This window comes from Neodiprion virginianus, chromosome 3 (assembly GCF_021901495.1).
Source record: "Neodiprion virginianus isolate iyNeoVirg1 chromosome 3, iyNeoVirg1.1, whole genome shotgun sequence".
NCBI classification, from domain to species: Eukaryota; Metazoa; Arthropoda; class Insecta; order Hymenoptera; family Diprionidae; genus Neodiprion; species Neodiprion virginianus.
Genome location: NC_060879.1, coordinates 7,771,193 through 7,787,385, shown reverse-complemented (window position 1 = coordinate 7,787,385; position 16,193 = coordinate 7,771,193). Strand labels below are relative to the sequence as shown.

The 16,193-nt window shown below is 36.8% G+C and overlaps 1 protein-coding gene and 1 long non-coding RNA gene across 5 annotated transcripts in view; one reads left to right on the top strand and one right to left on the bottom strand.

The window, feature by feature from the left end:
• Positions 1–597: 597 nt before the first annotated feature.
• LOC124300141 (A disintegrin and metalloproteinase with thrombospondin motifs 9-like) overlaps positions 598–16,193 on the bottom strand; it is a 180,027-nt gene continuing 164,431 nt past the window's right edge. For 3 of the 4 annotated variants that reach the window (XM_046753840.1, XM_046753841.1, XM_046753844.1), the window contains 19 exons: positions 14,600–14,781; positions 13,192–13,353; positions 13,018–13,106; positions 12,527–12,874; positions 11,975–12,141; positions 11,121–11,371; positions 9,907–10,279; positions 9,058–9,219; positions 8,842–8,982; positions 8,475–8,594; positions 8,166–8,336; positions 7,872–8,087; positions 6,377–6,559; positions 3,527–3,715; positions 2,776–3,101; positions 2,316–2,452; positions 1,635–1,828; positions 1,407–1,509; positions 598–805 (listed from right to left, as the gene is read on the bottom strand). In XM_046753840.1, coding sequence (XP_046609796.1) covers positions 1,420–1,509; positions 1,635–1,828; positions 2,316–2,452; positions 2,776–3,101; positions 3,527–3,715; positions 6,377–6,559; positions 7,872–8,087; positions 8,166–8,336; positions 8,475–8,594; positions 8,842–8,982; positions 9,058–9,219; positions 9,907–10,279; positions 11,121–11,371; positions 11,975–12,141; positions 12,527–12,874; positions 13,018–13,106; positions 13,192–13,353; positions 14,600–14,781 — 3,501 coding nt within the window. In that variant the 3' untranslated portion in view covers positions 598–805; positions 1,407–1,419. The remainder of the gene's footprint in view (positions 806–1,406; positions 1,510–1,634; positions 1,829–2,315; positions 2,453–2,775; positions 3,102–3,526; positions 3,716–6,376; positions 6,560–7,871; positions 8,088–8,165; positions 8,337–8,474; positions 8,595–8,841; positions 8,983–9,057; positions 9,220–9,906; positions 10,280–11,120; positions 11,372–11,974; positions 12,142–12,526; positions 12,875–13,017; positions 13,107–13,191; positions 13,354–14,599; positions 14,782–16,193) is intronic. The other variant, XM_046753842.1, reaches the window with a different exon arrangement.
• On the top strand, positions 3,876–14,678 carry LOC124300144 (uncharacterized). Its single transcript, XR_006907158.1, has 3 exons — positions 3,876–3,888; positions 5,553–5,561; positions 14,590–14,678. It is a non-coding gene; the product is annotated as an uncharacterized LOC124300144 (long non-coding RNA).

Genomic DNA, 16,193 nt, shown 5'->3' with positions numbered 1-16,193 from the left:
GGGCTTTGAGTAATTTCAACGAAATGTAATTGTAATTGGTTCTACAATTCTCGTACTCGATCTTCAGGCATTGATAATATTAATGAGGAAAAATTTGCGAATAAAATTTTAAATTCCTAAAATTTGGTATTGATTTTCTCTAGCACCAATTAGCCTTCATGTTCCAAGCAACAGTCTATGTCTAATACAGGTGGGCTTAGTACGGAACATGACTTAGAATAATAATTAGTCGTAATATCTTAGCTTACGTGTTCCTCGATAATAGTAGTATTGGGCCCTATAATTACCTTGGTTAACTTACTCCGTCTTGTTCTGGGACCAATATTACAAGAATTCAAACTGTTCGTCGGACAGATGCCCTCGTTCTAGAAGCTTAAAATGTTAAAAATATCAGTCTTGAAACAGCAAACCCTTGCCAAGCGTTTACCAATAACTCCAACCTGTTGCTTAAAAACTTCGCACAAAAAAAAAATAGAGCCGTACAGTAGCTGTTCTCGCTGAACATCCTGATTTCAATTAGTCGTTTACAATCCTGCGTAGCGTATATAATTATGAATAACATTAACAATTCTGTCAAGTTAAAAAAGAGACTTGCTGTTTCGTCATTGACATTTTTTTTTCCCCCCCAATTTCCAATACGGAAATAGAGGTGCTGCACACTCAGTTGAATAGCTATGTTTTTTTAATGGTCCCAGCGCAGAGCCAGAGGTTTAAAGGCACTCGGTGTGGCAATGATGAAAGGCAGCAACATTGCCAATTCTATTGGCATATCCTGGCACTCATGCCATCTGCAGTCTTCGGAAAGCTGTTGACAAGATGAAATCAAAAATTTATTACGAAAATTCAATTTCATCGAAAGACTAGGAGTGTGTATGTCAGTAGTTTTTCAGTTCATCAAGTTCCATCAGTACATAGTTCATGAGAGTCTGAATACACAGAGATTAAACTGTGAAACTGATAAAGAAGATTAAGCATCGAACTGCGCATGCGCGAGCGTTATTGGATTCTTACGCAGGCTAGCCACCTCAAGTTTCAGCTGTTAAACGCGGCTTACGGATGTTACGTACGTGATGCCAATTTTCTTCGGTTAGACAGGTCTTTCGGTTAACCGGATCTCAAACAGTCGGTATATTAATTCGGGAATGCTTGAAAAACTTTGATAGTCAATTGACTGATGACCCACGACTACTACGAGTCATCATAGCGACATAACTTTAATTCGCCACTTGACGCGGAAGAGTTTGACATTGCATGTCCCGTTTCGAGTAAGTTGGCTGCCCTGATTCTCAGACGAAAATATTACCATGTTACGAGCTCATTAACCAATAGAGTTCAATTATTTCGCATGTGCGCATTCAGTTACTTTATCTGCTAAGTTTCGTGGTGTTATGTCGGCACATAATTACCTTGACGCTTTGACTAAGGAGGTAAAACATCCAGCTTCAGGCCGGTCTGTAATTTACAGAACCCACAGTATCCTCCGCATTTTCCCACAACCTTCTGTTGGTTCTGTAACGAAAAAAGTATGATCAGAGAATGGTAATAAGACCATTCCGTACTTGCAAGTTGCATCATTATAGTCGCATTTATTGCACACTATTTGCAGTGTTTATGACATTATGTTATTTACTCACTATTTTATTGATGATTCGCGACGTCATGGATCCTTGGCTAACCCAGGATAGAGTAGGTGACAAACCCAGCTGAGTACCGACTAAATTTATGCTAAATTGGCCTTGTGGACACTGTACTGAACTGTAGCAATCACCGGCTTTGCCAAACTCGACCCGTTTCGATCCCTTTGTCCAGGAAAATGTGAAGTCGTCAACTGTAAGTATGAATGATTATTGTCAAATGAGAAGCATGTGTGTCACTCGACGCTTTACAACACTTTTTCCTCAAACAGTAATAATACGGTGGTATTGATTTATCGCATCCACTGCTGCTTGACACCTAACTTTTGTATTCTGCTGGTATTGATGGAAAAAGCAGAACATTTTCATGGTTTCGCAATTTGGTTTACCTCTGATTCATTTGTGGTCTTTACAATACATTTCCATAAAAAATACTACTTATGTCAAAAATCTTATTTCGACAACTTGTGACGAGTGAAGATTTCTTACCGCATTATGAAACGATCTAATATCTTTTAAGTTTTTACCAAAATTAATAAGCTCATTCATACAATAATGAATATTTTTTAAATAAGTACAGGAGTTTGACAGAAAAAAACCCTAGTTATAATTAGTTCTACATCAATAACTTTTTTTCCCTTAATAATCTCTAATTATTATCCTTTGTATCTTTTCTCTTACCATCAACGATAAGTGTTCGGGGGTCGAGCCGTATTCTTCTAAACATTGTTCGGCCTGAGGTTGAGCCGGTGTAATTTGCACACTTACAGTTGTCATTTCGCTGACCATTGAATGGGCATGTTCTTGGGTCTAACAATCTGTGATAAAAAATGTAAGACCAAATCAAATTTTGTATTGAAATTGCTGGTTAGCGGACAAAAAAAAACGTATTTTCGAAAGTCGTGCCTATAATTTGCTTAAAATTTTAACAGCCGAAATATTGGACTGTGCCTTCAGCATGACAAATTTGTACAATCTGTTCTCTATAGGGCATCAATTTCCAAGTATTCTCCAAGATATTTTCAAACAGAGCAGACTTTGCCTCAACACTAAGAAATGCACGAATCGAATCAGTTTATGTGCGATGCCACGGTGGAATTACAGAGTGTGTGATCGTTGTTGTAACTGATAAATGACGCACCTTTTGTCGTATATTTCAGCGAAATTTTCATGGTCACCCGATGCAAGGGTCAGGTATTCCAAGGGCTGATCTCCGGTCATGTTGTGACAATATATTGACATGTTCTTTCCACCAATTATCAGTAAATACTCGCCATCTTGATTTGTTTTGAATTTCTTTTTAGCTTCCAGACATGAAAGTAGACCGCATCGGCGTATGTTACACTTGCGTCTACGCAGTGGCTTCAGTGCACGGGGACAAAAGCGATTCTTCACCCTTGTACCATCTTTTCGTTTACAAAATAACCTTCTTACTTGTTTTCCTTTACGTCCACAAGTAGCGGAGCACTGGTGAAAAACAGATCGTTCACATATAAATCTCAACGTACCGAATGAAGACGGTGAAACTTAGCAGGTAGAGTAAGTGACTGCGCATGCGCAAAATAATTGAACTCTATCGGCCGACGAGCTCGTACCCGGTCACATTTTCATCGGCAATACAGGGCAGCCGATTTATTCGTAAGTTTGCCCAAAAAAAATTTCCCTTTGTCTTCATAAACTATAGACAGCTGCATTTAAGAAACTCAAACTTGAGGTGGCCAGCCTGCACGGAAAGACGACAAAGCTCGCGCATGCGCAGTTGGGTTCTCAATCTGCTAAGGGTCCCAATAAATTCTTATCAATATACATGCGCTATAATTATCCTAGATATTACTGGAATTGAATTTACCACGTTTTGCCAATAAAAATAAGGGTTAGTACGTTTACGGTACCTTTCTCCATGGTTCAGCCACCCAGTAATATTCATCATCGCATTCGCGGAGCTTGCACGTTTGTTCAGTTGCGGGCCTTTCACTCATTCGACAGCCATTGACGGGTGTCGGATCCATCCATTCATATTTATTGACTCGATGACAAGTGACTGTTCGCATTTGCATTCCATTTCCACACTCTGCCGAACACTGTGTATAAAATGCATTCAGTATTGAAACGTGTTGAATTGTGTAATCAGGAAAGAAAAAAAAAAAAACACAGAACCACCACATTGATTCGTCGACACATTGTGATTTGTTTTCGAGATTAGAGGAAGGTACAAGATTTGCGAATAGAGGTCTGTAAGATATGGTCTATGAAAGTATATGAATTATAATATTCACAAACGTTCATTTTCATTTTCGGTATCAGTATTGTTTGTAATGATGCACCGTTAATCAGAGACTATTTCCTTTATTCTCGTACGTTGATATGCATGTAAATGGATAGTACCCAAGTGAATTTCGAATTTAGTCTGTCATTGAGATTTGGAGGCAAAATTATGAGAAACTCTAGTCCACAAAAGAGAGTTTCAATAGATACTGCACAATTGCTGCTACTTATATTAACAATAAGTCTACTCTCAGTAATAAAAACTTCGTAAAATAGAAAATGTAAGTTTCGATTTTTAAACATGTTACTTTCAAATGAAAATTCGACGATTGAGATCTGACAGATTTCTTTTGAACAAACGAATTTGGGTACCACCCTTACGCTTGTAAACATAAATCATGCTCATGCAATAATATAGTAAACACGATAGACTTTTCGTACACGGGTAATAATATTCATTTTAATTGTAGTAGGTACAATAACAGATCTGTTTTAATTTGGAAAAGCGTCGGAAAAAAAATACTTTTATCGCAACACATACACGTGAACAGACGATATTTTGCGAGCTTCATAAACAAGTTTGCAGTAGTAGTAAGGCGATAAAATATTGAATGAATAGTGTGATTGAGAACTCGTTCAATAGTATCGAAAGACGAGTTCAACTAGACTTAGGAGGAAATAAAAAGTACGTATATGAGTAAGTTAGCAAATAGAAAAAGTTTGTGCAATAATTGGTTGTTAAATAAGCATGTCAAGTTTGAGCTCCCAAAAAAGAAGGACAAAAAAACAAAAATTAAAACGAGACAGGAATATTGTGAAGTAAGCGTAACATAAATATTAACTGTAAAATGTGCAAATTAAAGCAACGTGAATAAACATTGCCAAGCGCTGCAACATCATATAATCGTGCGCTATTGTGAAAATAAGAAAATTAAAAATACTGTGAATACCCTAATACATGCCCGAAAATTTTCATGTGCCAATTTCCCGCCAAAGTAGTAGATATACAGCATTCAAAAAGCAAAAATATTAAACACACGTTACAGTAGGGCTAGGACTCTAATCTTCTACGCGTATCAATCGAGATACTGCAATCACACAAGAATATCGTCTATGATCAGAGTTAGTTGTTTGATTGAAGATAACTAAGGTTATCATTGAATGGAACAGCTTAAGAGCACAATTGTACAGTTAAAATTTGCTTGATTGCGAGCATGACGTTCATTAGTCATTTGTAACCCATCGTTACACTTTAAAGTTGGATATACCGGGACAATCTCTTGAAACTTGAAAATCAACTGCGCACGCACCAAATAATTTGATCTCATTGGTCGGCGAAATCTTCCTGCAGCGATATTCTTGTCTGCGATGCAGGCGGGCCAACGTACGCAAAATGTGTACGTTTGAATTTTCAAAGAGCATAATCGTTAAATTTCGACCGTTCTTTGAAGAATCAACTTTTCAACCCAATAACAAATGCTTCCCAACCTTTTCCGAGTCACTACCTCAATGATTTGAAATTCTAACTTCGAAAATTCGTGTCAACTACATCGCCACCAGAAACAGTTTGACAGCTGAAAACTCGGGATGGCCAGCCTGCACAAAAAGCCGATGAAACTCGCGCATGCGCGATTGATTTTCAAGTTTCAAGAGATTGTCCGGGTATATGTACCATATCGCACCATCGTAAAAATTTAGAGTTCAAAAGTGTGTAATCTGATTTTCTGATTAACATTCTTTCGTGGTAAACACACTAGTTAGAAGCTTATCAAGTAATACTTAACTTTTTATTGCAAATTTGATAATGTCATCCACAAATAATTTTTGAACCGTAATTGTGAGAAAAAATATTCGAGTCTCTGGTAAAAACATTTAGAAATGTCTAAATTTCAAAAAAAAAGTTCTTCAAAAAGTTATAAGGATTTTTCGAAACTTTCACAAATCAAGTGTTTACCCTGAATTTATCTAAAAATGGACCTCAGAAATTGCAATAAATATGTTCAAAATTTTGTAAATTAACCGATACTTTGAGAAACAACGAAATAAGAACATTTGTCAAGAATATTTTTCCCGTATCTGGATATGGAGACTTTACAAAAGAATTCTAAAAGAAACTATTAATTTTACTCCAATATGATTAATGATCCGTAGTTTACTACATTCACCCTTCAATGGCAATATTACCGGTTCATCTGTATACATTCTTAAAAATGAACGCATTCCATTCTCTTTCACAATATTTGAATCTTGAAAACAAAAAAAAATAAGAAGACGCATAGAACGAACTTTGATCATCGACAGGTAAATCATTATTTACATATCCCCAGTTCCATTTTTTGCATGTTTTTTTTTTCTTTTCCGTTCAAATGATCTATCCAAATAACGGCATAACGAGTCTTGATAATTTGATTGCGAAAAATGCAACCCTAATCTTGCTATCGGTCAATGAGAGTGGTGTGGTTGTGTGGCATGGGTACCTCAGTCCAGGGTCCCTCCTGCCAAGTCAAGGCACATGGTCTTTGCTGACATGGCCTCTGTGACTTGGGTCGCCGTTTTAGCCCTGCGCACTTTTGGTCTTCAACCGTAACCTCGGCTGTGCCAGTCTTTGCTACGCAGTCCACCCTGCGAGTTTTAGTACCATATCCGCACGATTTTGAACACTGGAAAAATTTGCCAGTCGTGCAAAAATTTTGATTTCAAGCAAAGTGAGACGTTGCATTTTAATTGGTGTGGCATATGTGAGCTCGTTAATAACTCACCGAATTGTAATCATTATAATTGTACTATAGTATAAGCTCATAAGTATTATGCTAGTTCTGTTTCTACTTCAAGGTTTACAATGAGAGTTTTATCCACGTGTCAAATTTCAGTGGATCTGAAATATCAATGTATTGGTTGACGTCTCAAAAAATTGACACTTTGGTACTTAGGTTCAATGCGTCAACATTTATATTGCAAATACTCTAGATCGTCCGCCTTGAAGTTGACAAAGAACTTAACGTGGTATATGAATTTATTAGTATTGTGATCAGTGATTCAAAGATGAAAAAAAAATATTATTTACTGAATCTACTAAGGTGAATATTCATCGGTCGAATTTAGACGCTGAGTACCAAGGGCTCAAATTTAAAGTAGCGATTACAAAGTTTTGTGCAATATTTTATATTCAAGCACGTGAGAATAAACTTTTGAATGCTAGAATAAGATTAAGTCAATAAGTGCATTGAGAATTTTGAAATTGTATTCGTGTCAGGCAAAATCGACACGTCAGTTAAATGCGAGTTTGGTTATTGCACTCTGCTGGTTCGATTTGATTGGCGGAGGAATTTTCTAAAACAAAAAGTCTTAGAAAACCGTTGTGTTTGTAGTTGCTTCATAGAAACTTGAAATCGTCTACAATATCTATTATACAACAAAATAAAAAATCGACGGTTCCAAAAAAATTGAAACATAACGCCGTGATTTTTCATAAGTGAGTATAATGTACTTTTTACTGCATCAGTGAATTTGTGCAAAAAATTTCTACAAAAATTGAAATAAAATTTCGTAAACTGTTGTAAAGTTGTACAAATTTGCAATCTACAATTCAATAGAATAACGGTTATAGTTTAGCGTAGATTTTCGTAGAAAAGTAAAAAAAAAAAGAAAATTTCCACCAAGGATGTGATTATGTTTATGAACCACGTGATAGTCTCCGAACCGGAAACTCGAGTGATGTTGTAACACTGTTGCTCAGACACTATTTGTCTTGTGATGAAGTGTAAAAAAATTTCCGGGCGGATGAATATCATAACAGTTTGTTCGCGCACGTTAATTGAAATACGATAGCAAACGACTTGGCATAAGACGTACAATAAAAATTGACACGTTACTGATATCATTGGACAACAATCTTCACGGATGAAATTGCGACTCAACAATGAAATACATGTACGCTAACCACATAAATAAAACCGATTAGCTTTAACTTACGGGGGTGAACTTCGAAACTCTCCACCTTACTGATCCCGGAATATTCGAGGAATGCGATCCTTGTGTCTTTGCGCCTCCACATGCTTCCTTAAAGCACCTCCGAACATGATAAGGTTTTTCACTTTCGGAACATTCTTTATCGGGTAGAATCTCGCCGCGATCACTTTGACAGCGTACTTGACGATGTTGGAATCCCGGACCACACGTAGAAGCGCACTGAAAGAATTCCCTCGTTTTTTTAACGTTAAAATTACACCCCCTAGATTCATGCCACATTGACTTTCCCCATCTCACCTGGCTCCAATCACCAGTATTCCATCGCGGGCAGGCGTGTTGATTGCATAGAATGACCGTTGGTGGTTTTTGTTTCTGATCGCAATAGTCATCGTTGGAAACTTCGCCCGATATAGCCGAGCTACACCTGACCATCCTACTTTGAGAGCCACCGTTACACGGCTTTGAGCACTGTAAAATATAGGATCTCGTGATCTCTTCTACGTTTTGACGACAACGTCAAACCGCATGAAAATTGATATCGAAAAATGGAAATCCGTGAGTGATAAGTGTATAAAAATCCATCGAAAGACTGGTGTCTTTACTTACATTGCCAAAGCTTCCAGTCCGCCAGGTGTATCCAGGGTGAAACTGGTCAATTTCGTTCTCGTGTTGCTTGTTGAAATCATCAGAGTCAGCAGCGTACGTTATTGGGGTAGTCGATATCACCTGTGAGAAATCGTTAAAATTTCGCTGAAAAATCTCTGCGTTTCCAAGTACCGGGAAAAGTTGGAAATATTGTTGTGAAAAATGTTGTGCGAATCATTTGCTCATGGATGAATTGGTCGGACCCTCTGGATCAAAGAGGACTAATTCCGAATAGGAGAAACCGTTAGAAAAACTCCAGGAATGTTTTTTTCGTAAGGCCAATGATAGTGGAAACGAATGAAATGATCCGTAATGGATGCGTGATTACCTGGATAGGACAAGGCTGATGCTTGCATAATCTCGTCCTCGGTGGTGCGTGCAAAGTATCGCATTCTGAACTTGGAGTGCCGTTGACATTTCTGCAAGTAATTTCTCGTCGCAACACTCCCTCCCCACAGCTCACGGAACACTAAGACAAAAAATCTGATCAGTCTACGAATTGTTTCAATTCATATCTAACGAGCTAATGAAGCTTTGAGCTTACCGGACTCCATTCGCTGGAATGCCATTTGAAACATGGTCCCATATCGCATATTCTTGAGGATACGGGCCTCGGATCGGTGCAATATGTGGCTGATATAACACGATTTTCTATCTGACACCAGTAAGGTTGTTCTTGTGTACCATTGCCACATGTGACTGAGCACTGAAAAATTTACGGATGATGGATTTTAGCAAACTTGATCGAAATGAAATTGAGTTTCAATGTGGGGTTATATTTTTTTATGATGGCCGATTTACGATTGTGATGGAACATCTTGTCGACTCAATTTTTTTTAAATACAAAGTTACTTACGTTCTTAAGTAGAATTAAGCAAAATTTTATATCACTGTCACACTACGGCTTTCAAAAATCATTCGAATCATGAAAATTGATTTCGTTCATCAAACTTTTTATTTTTATTTCGTTCTACAAAATGGCGACCTTTCGAAGATTAGGTTTCATTTTTGTTGCAATTTACGAGTTTCATCAAGCAAAGGAGATTGATTATACAAAAATACTGTCTCAAAACTTGAAGTAAATCGGTAGAGCCGTTTTTGAGTCATCGCGGGCACCGCAAAACATGTCATCGAGCGAAATGCTTGACGTTATAGTCAATGAAAACGCTTTCTATTGATTAATACCGATGAAAAAAAACGGAAATAAAATTCTATCTACATAAATTTGAACAAAAAAAAAAAAAAACCACAACTGAATTGATTAATCAATTGTTGAGACACAAATTCCTAAAATTCACCAACTTTTTCAGCCGTCTACTCGTAAAAGAAAAGAGGTATATTGTTTAAATTTAATACATCCTACTATCCACATGAATATTCTTATTTTACATACCGGCGTCCAGTCTAACGCAAGAGTCCATTTTGGACATGCACCCTGCTCACAGATTTGCTGTAACACCTTATTTTCAGAGTCACATTTGCTTTCGGGTACCGGATAATTGTTCGAATCGACACAAGTAGCTGTGCGGAATTGTATTCCACCACCACACGTCTTGCTGCAGTGTCCCCACTGTCCATATAGCCAATGAGCCTCGTCGCATGGTCCTATGCAAACCTCTCGGCTGGCTGGCCTCGCAAGATGAACACAAGCGTGTTCAGATATCGGCCTTGTGCCGGCAGAAAATTGATACATGCACTGAGAGATAACGGTCCGTGTGCCTGGGCCGCAATGACTGGAGCACTCAGATTCGCTGATGACGATCCACCTGAAATCCAGATCGCATAATGCGAGGCTGTTACACGAATTGGGGTGAAACAAGTTTCGGAAGGAACTTTGCTGGATCGCAAAATGTCTGGAGCGTAGAAAATTTGTCGCGACTTCAATCCAACACAGTGTAAACACAGTGTTTAATGATGACAGAAACCGGTGATTATCGAGGCGAAAATTACTTGCAGAAGCTATACCCAAAAATTTGCAAATTTAATTGAAATATCCGTTTCTAACAGTTTCAGGGAATAATTTTTCAGAAAGTTTAGATACGTTTTAGAAATATTTTTATCACTACGAGGAAAAAATCAACTTCGAAAATTTTGTAGAAAAAAACCTCGATATTTTTAAAACCTTTCTGTATTCTGTTCATGATTCTAGTTTTATTGAAAATATTATTTTGCACATTAATCAAGATTTTTCTGGAAAACTAATTTCAAACGTTTGTCAAACTTTTTTTCATTCCCAGAAAGATCAAAACTCAAAACTTTTAAGATTTGCGATACAGAATGAAGTATGAAAAATATATATAAGTTTTCCTTCGGAATTGATTCAATTTTCACCTCTTCGTCCATTCATTCGATTTTCACCCAGAACTTGACCAATCATATTCAAGCACTTAGTAACTCGGAGTTTTTCAGATTTTCAATAGAAAATGGATTTTCGAAAGAATGTTCGAAGTTTTTCCAAAAATTGTGTCAAATTTCCTAAAATCCCTCAGACATTATCAGAATAACTGTATTATTCATCTCTGGAAACAATGTTGCAGATTTTTTTCGAGCGTAATTCGAAAAATATGGTTTTGGATTTCGAATTAATTTTTTCACCATTCAACTGACCTGACGGTACAATGCATGTTGCATGGCTGATTTTCTTCGGACGGCTTGCTCTCCGCTCTGCAATAGTCATCCGGAAGAACATCCTTGTTTTCGGTACTGCGACATTCCGGTGTGCGACGCATCGTGCCTTGGCAGACGCGATTACAAGACGTCCAATCGCTCAGCACCCAAGTGTAGCTGGTGAGAATATTCTTCGGAACCGTATATTCGTACGATATTTGTGGTGGGTACAAACTTCCAACCGACAAAATCTACGTAAGTCACAAAATCACAGCGATGACTAATTGTGGTTTTGTTTTTTTTTCTATTAAAATGGAGACTTCCTTAAAACCTATTTACTCTGGGCTTGTCGGGAAAAAAATTCCGATAAAACGGGAACAAAAATTGAGTAAATTTTACTTTGCAATGAACTTCAATACTGTCAGAAGCATGGGGTAAAAAACTTTTTTCAGTTGATAGATGAGTTAATTCTCCCTTTCTTCACACCTGTTTTTTAACCACTTAACGCAAAAAAAAAAATAAATAAAAATAAAAAAAAATACCTTCCTAAACATTTAGGTGCTTACTTTGGGGTTTATTTCTGGTATTCAGACAGCTGGATTGAGTAAATATTTAACAATTCAATAATGACAAATTAACTAAGACTGAAAAATCGAGTCAAGCCACCATTTTCAGTCAAGTCAGACTGAACGAATTTGTATACGTTGGCCGACGGAGGGTTAAGCCTCACGAGTATAGAAAACTACCTAACAACTGTCAAATAATTAGAGTATAATAGAGGGAATGAGAAAAGAGATTTGTTTTAATTCGCGATTCCTGTATTCTTTTGAAATTCTTTCAAGAAATATACTCACCTCTAAAATTAGGTCGAATGCAATAGGCCGGGAGCTGTTTAGACGTTCAATCACGGATTCGGGTCCGCTGTATTCGATAGTAATCCCAGGTTGTATGATTACTTTACGATGGGCCACCATGTATTTTCCGTTCAAAATATTCTCTCCGGTTTCACCATTTTTTAGCGCTAAATACGGAGTGAACACGAACAGAAAGAAATAATTAATCATTAGTATATTAATTTCTGTGAAATTCACGAGGGCTCAAGAAAAATAATTTTATTCTCATTTTCACGACCGATGAATTTGTTTTATTCTTGTCTCGAAAACCGTCGATTATCGTAACTTTTCGTGAATATTCCTACTCGTTTACGAAAATTCACGGAGTTTCGTTTTATTTTTCTGGTACGGTTAATTTTTTATACCGTGTAAAAAATTGTGGATGATCTCAATTTACTGTACTGTACTTTTTTTTTTGTTTCAATGAGAAAACCAAAAAAATTGTGGATTTTTCTCGATTTCTTGTGGAATATCGTTGAAAATTTTTTACACCAAAAGAAAACACCGAATTACCAAGGTAATTGCTGTCGTTGTTCGATCCTCGCCATCCGTGCTGTCTTATGTCGATGTAACTACTCCCAGCAGGTATTTTGGTCACTCTGGTATATCCGTAACGGCTGATATTGTATGAACCTGTGATCCTTTGGCAGGTTGAATTATCTCCTTTGCAAACCCCGCAAGTATCCAATTCGGCGGATGAATTCAATATGTGATCACAGCCGGCCGCTTTGCAGCGACCGTTCACACAAATGTCGAAAGTATCAAGACCGCAGGGCGTTCCATCAATCACTTTGTCACGTAACATGTAATACTGATTACTTTCTACCTCGCAGTACAATTTGCAACGATCGTTGGGTAAGACTGAAAGAAAAATGGAGCAATTACATGCAAATATCTTCAAAGATGCAACCTTTTTACGATATTACGTTATTCTCTGTTTGCCGGATCGAATGATCGTCATGTTGTACCGAGAAGTAAAGATTTTTATAAAGAAATAAACTCACTTCTGTTGTATTTTGCATGCCATTTGACATTTCTTGCTAGGTTGCGAATATTCATGTTGTTGTTGTTGAATTTCGAACACTGTTCTTCTCTGTAAGAAAATTTTTCCATATGATTTTTCACCACAACTTGGATGTCAGCTTCCATAAACACCAATGATGAAAAATTCTACATACCTGAAATCTTTACTGTCGGATGGACAATCTTTCGTTCCGCAACTGCGGTACTTCACCCTGGTGCCGATGCAGTAATTTCCACCGTTTTGTGGAAGCGGATTGTTGCATTCGCGATATTTTTTCTTGATACCTCCACCACATGTTCGTGAACATTCTCCGTAACTGAAATAATATTACACATATACACAATGCTATTGCTCAAGTAAAATGAAAGATTGGTTTCAAACGATATTGACATGTAAATAATGGATATAATGAAATTGGTTAGAATGACCCAATAAACAACAATTCGACGGCAATACGTCAAAATTTCAATGCATATAAACATACAATCCAATACCATAACTTTTTAAACAATCGTTCTATTTTTTCGTAAACAAACTTATTTCAATTGCGAAAGTGTGAAATGTTAGAGATTCTGTATTTTGAGACTATGCCGTTTAAAACAGTACTATAAATTTTCTCACAATGCGCAAAGTAATAAGTAATGATCTGAGGTCTTACGACTTGCGTAAAAATAATGATTGAAATGTCATTTGAAACAAGATACGTAATATTCAACTTGGATGATTCATTTGAAATTTACAGGAAGTATAGAGAATTATAAGTGACAATTTGAGAACACGTTAAATATATGCTGTGACACCAAACGTGTTCAGTACCTAATTTTGTTGAAAGTAATAATTGATAGTGCAACACGTATACTTCAAATAAGGGAAGAAGTTTAAAAAAAAAAAAAGAACAAATTACAAATTGGATTATGATAAATTGGCCAACATATCTATGAAGATTTACCATCGTCGAGAGACATGTTTATTATGGTAGTCCCAAAAAATCGACTATTTTTTTTTTAAAAGTCATACGTTTAATAGATGTAGGAAACGGAAATGAGACGCCTGTTATAATTTGAATCCTTAACGTTAATATTTAGTGGTTCTTGAACGTAATATTCCATTTATTTAACAACCGAAAACAATCTTTGTTATTTCTGAATCTTGTAGCTCACAATCAGTAACGAGGCAATTTGAAATAATGTCCAATAAATATTTTTCGGAATTCAATACTCTACAAAAAAGATCTCTCATAATTTTTTGATAACTCGACCATTTTAAAAGTTATTCAAGATTCGAGTTAAAGTCGCGTAAACATTCACTTTTTTTCGAGATTAAATGCGAAAATACTAGACTTATCACAAAATATCGTGGGTTTCTTTTTTTTTTTTTTTCTTTGTAATGCATTTCCATCATGTCATTCAATTGATTTTTAACTTAAGCAAATTTAATTTGTAATTATTACAAGTAATGATATGTAATGTATGGAATTCTACTTTGGAAGCACCTTTTATTAGCAAAAAATAAATTTGCTTCAGTTGAAAATTAATTGTTTATTCTTTTGAAGCAAAACTCACTCTCCCCATGGTCCCCATTGTCCATCGACCGGCTTGAGATGCTTCCGAGACACGCACTCTCCACGGTGGCACCACTTTCCGTAGGCACAAGCGGTCCCATCAGCCCATGGCATGTGCTGTGTATGGCACGATTGTGCTGGATCCCAGACTGGCGCGGTGCACCACAGTCTCCTGCACACTGCCTGGCCAGTAGCCATCCACACACTCAGATTATGTTTCACTTAATCAGACCACGTAGGATACATTTGCAATAATTTATTAGCTACTCAGTGTTTTTATACCGGGAGAATCTCTTGAGACTTGAAAATGAACCGCGCATGCGCCAAATAATTCAATCTCATTGGTCGGCGAAATCTTCCCGCAGCGATATTCTTGTCCGCGATCCAGGCGGGCCAACGTACGCAAAATGTGTACGTTTGAATTTTAAAAGAGCATAAGCATTAAATTTCGACCGTTTTTTTGAAGAATCAATTTCCCGGCACAATAAAAAAATGCTTCCGAAACCTTTCCGAGTCAATAGCTCAATTATTTGAGATTCTAACCTCGAAAATTCGTGTCAACTAGATCGCCGCCAGAAACAGAGCTTGACAGCTGAAACTCGGGATGGCCAGCTTGCATGAACAGCCGATAAAACATGCTAAACGCATGCGCAGTTTATTTTCAAGTTTTAAGAGATTGTCCCGGTATATTCGTAGCACTGACCAGGTAGGCAATTTTTTGTGCAAGTTCACTAGTGATCGTTTATATTTACATGGATCTCTATGGTTGATATTTGTTTATCGGTCTATTTCGAAAAGAAGAAGAGAAAATTATATAAAAACAAGGAGTTACAGTAGTAAAATGAATTCTCCCGATGGTATTCTTGTATAAAATACACCCCGTGAAAGTAGAGTTGATATGGACATGCCTATTTTTTTCCTTGAAATATGATAGATCGATTAACCCTAGTTGGTCACACCTCAGTAGAATTGCATAACGGCTTATGAAATTCACCCCAAACGTGATAATTTACTTCAAAAATGACTTCTAAAAATTAAAAAAAATATCTAGGTATTGTTTAAGGATCGCAGAAAAAGTTCTTTCAGTTTTCCTGACCAAAATGAATTGTCTAAGTATTGTAAAACATCGGCAAAGTTAAGAAAGTACCGAAAATGTCAAAAAAAAGATCGTTATTTCGCATGAAGAATGGAGCCACGAGACCCATTTCCACGACTAAGGGACTCTACAAAGAGTTTGAAAAATTTTTGGGGTGAAATACACCCCCAGTGACCTGTTAGGATTAATTATGATTTGTGCAAATGAATACCAAACTTCAAAATCAAAATCTAACTAAGACGTTAATCGCTGTTACTGTTGTACATAAGATTAAGAAAATCTTTCTACCGTAGTATCAACTCTTTAACTCCAAACGCGCATAACACGTATTTTTTTTTTCTAGTAAGCCATAAATCCGAAATCCGTAAAAGTACATAATATCTATCATTGTAAACTCACTCTAAAAGCTGCGCTCTAAAAGCTGGTCACTCTTGAATCGTGTAATATATTTGTAATATTACATATTTACGAGTTTTCGTTAGTTATGTTAACGGTTGCA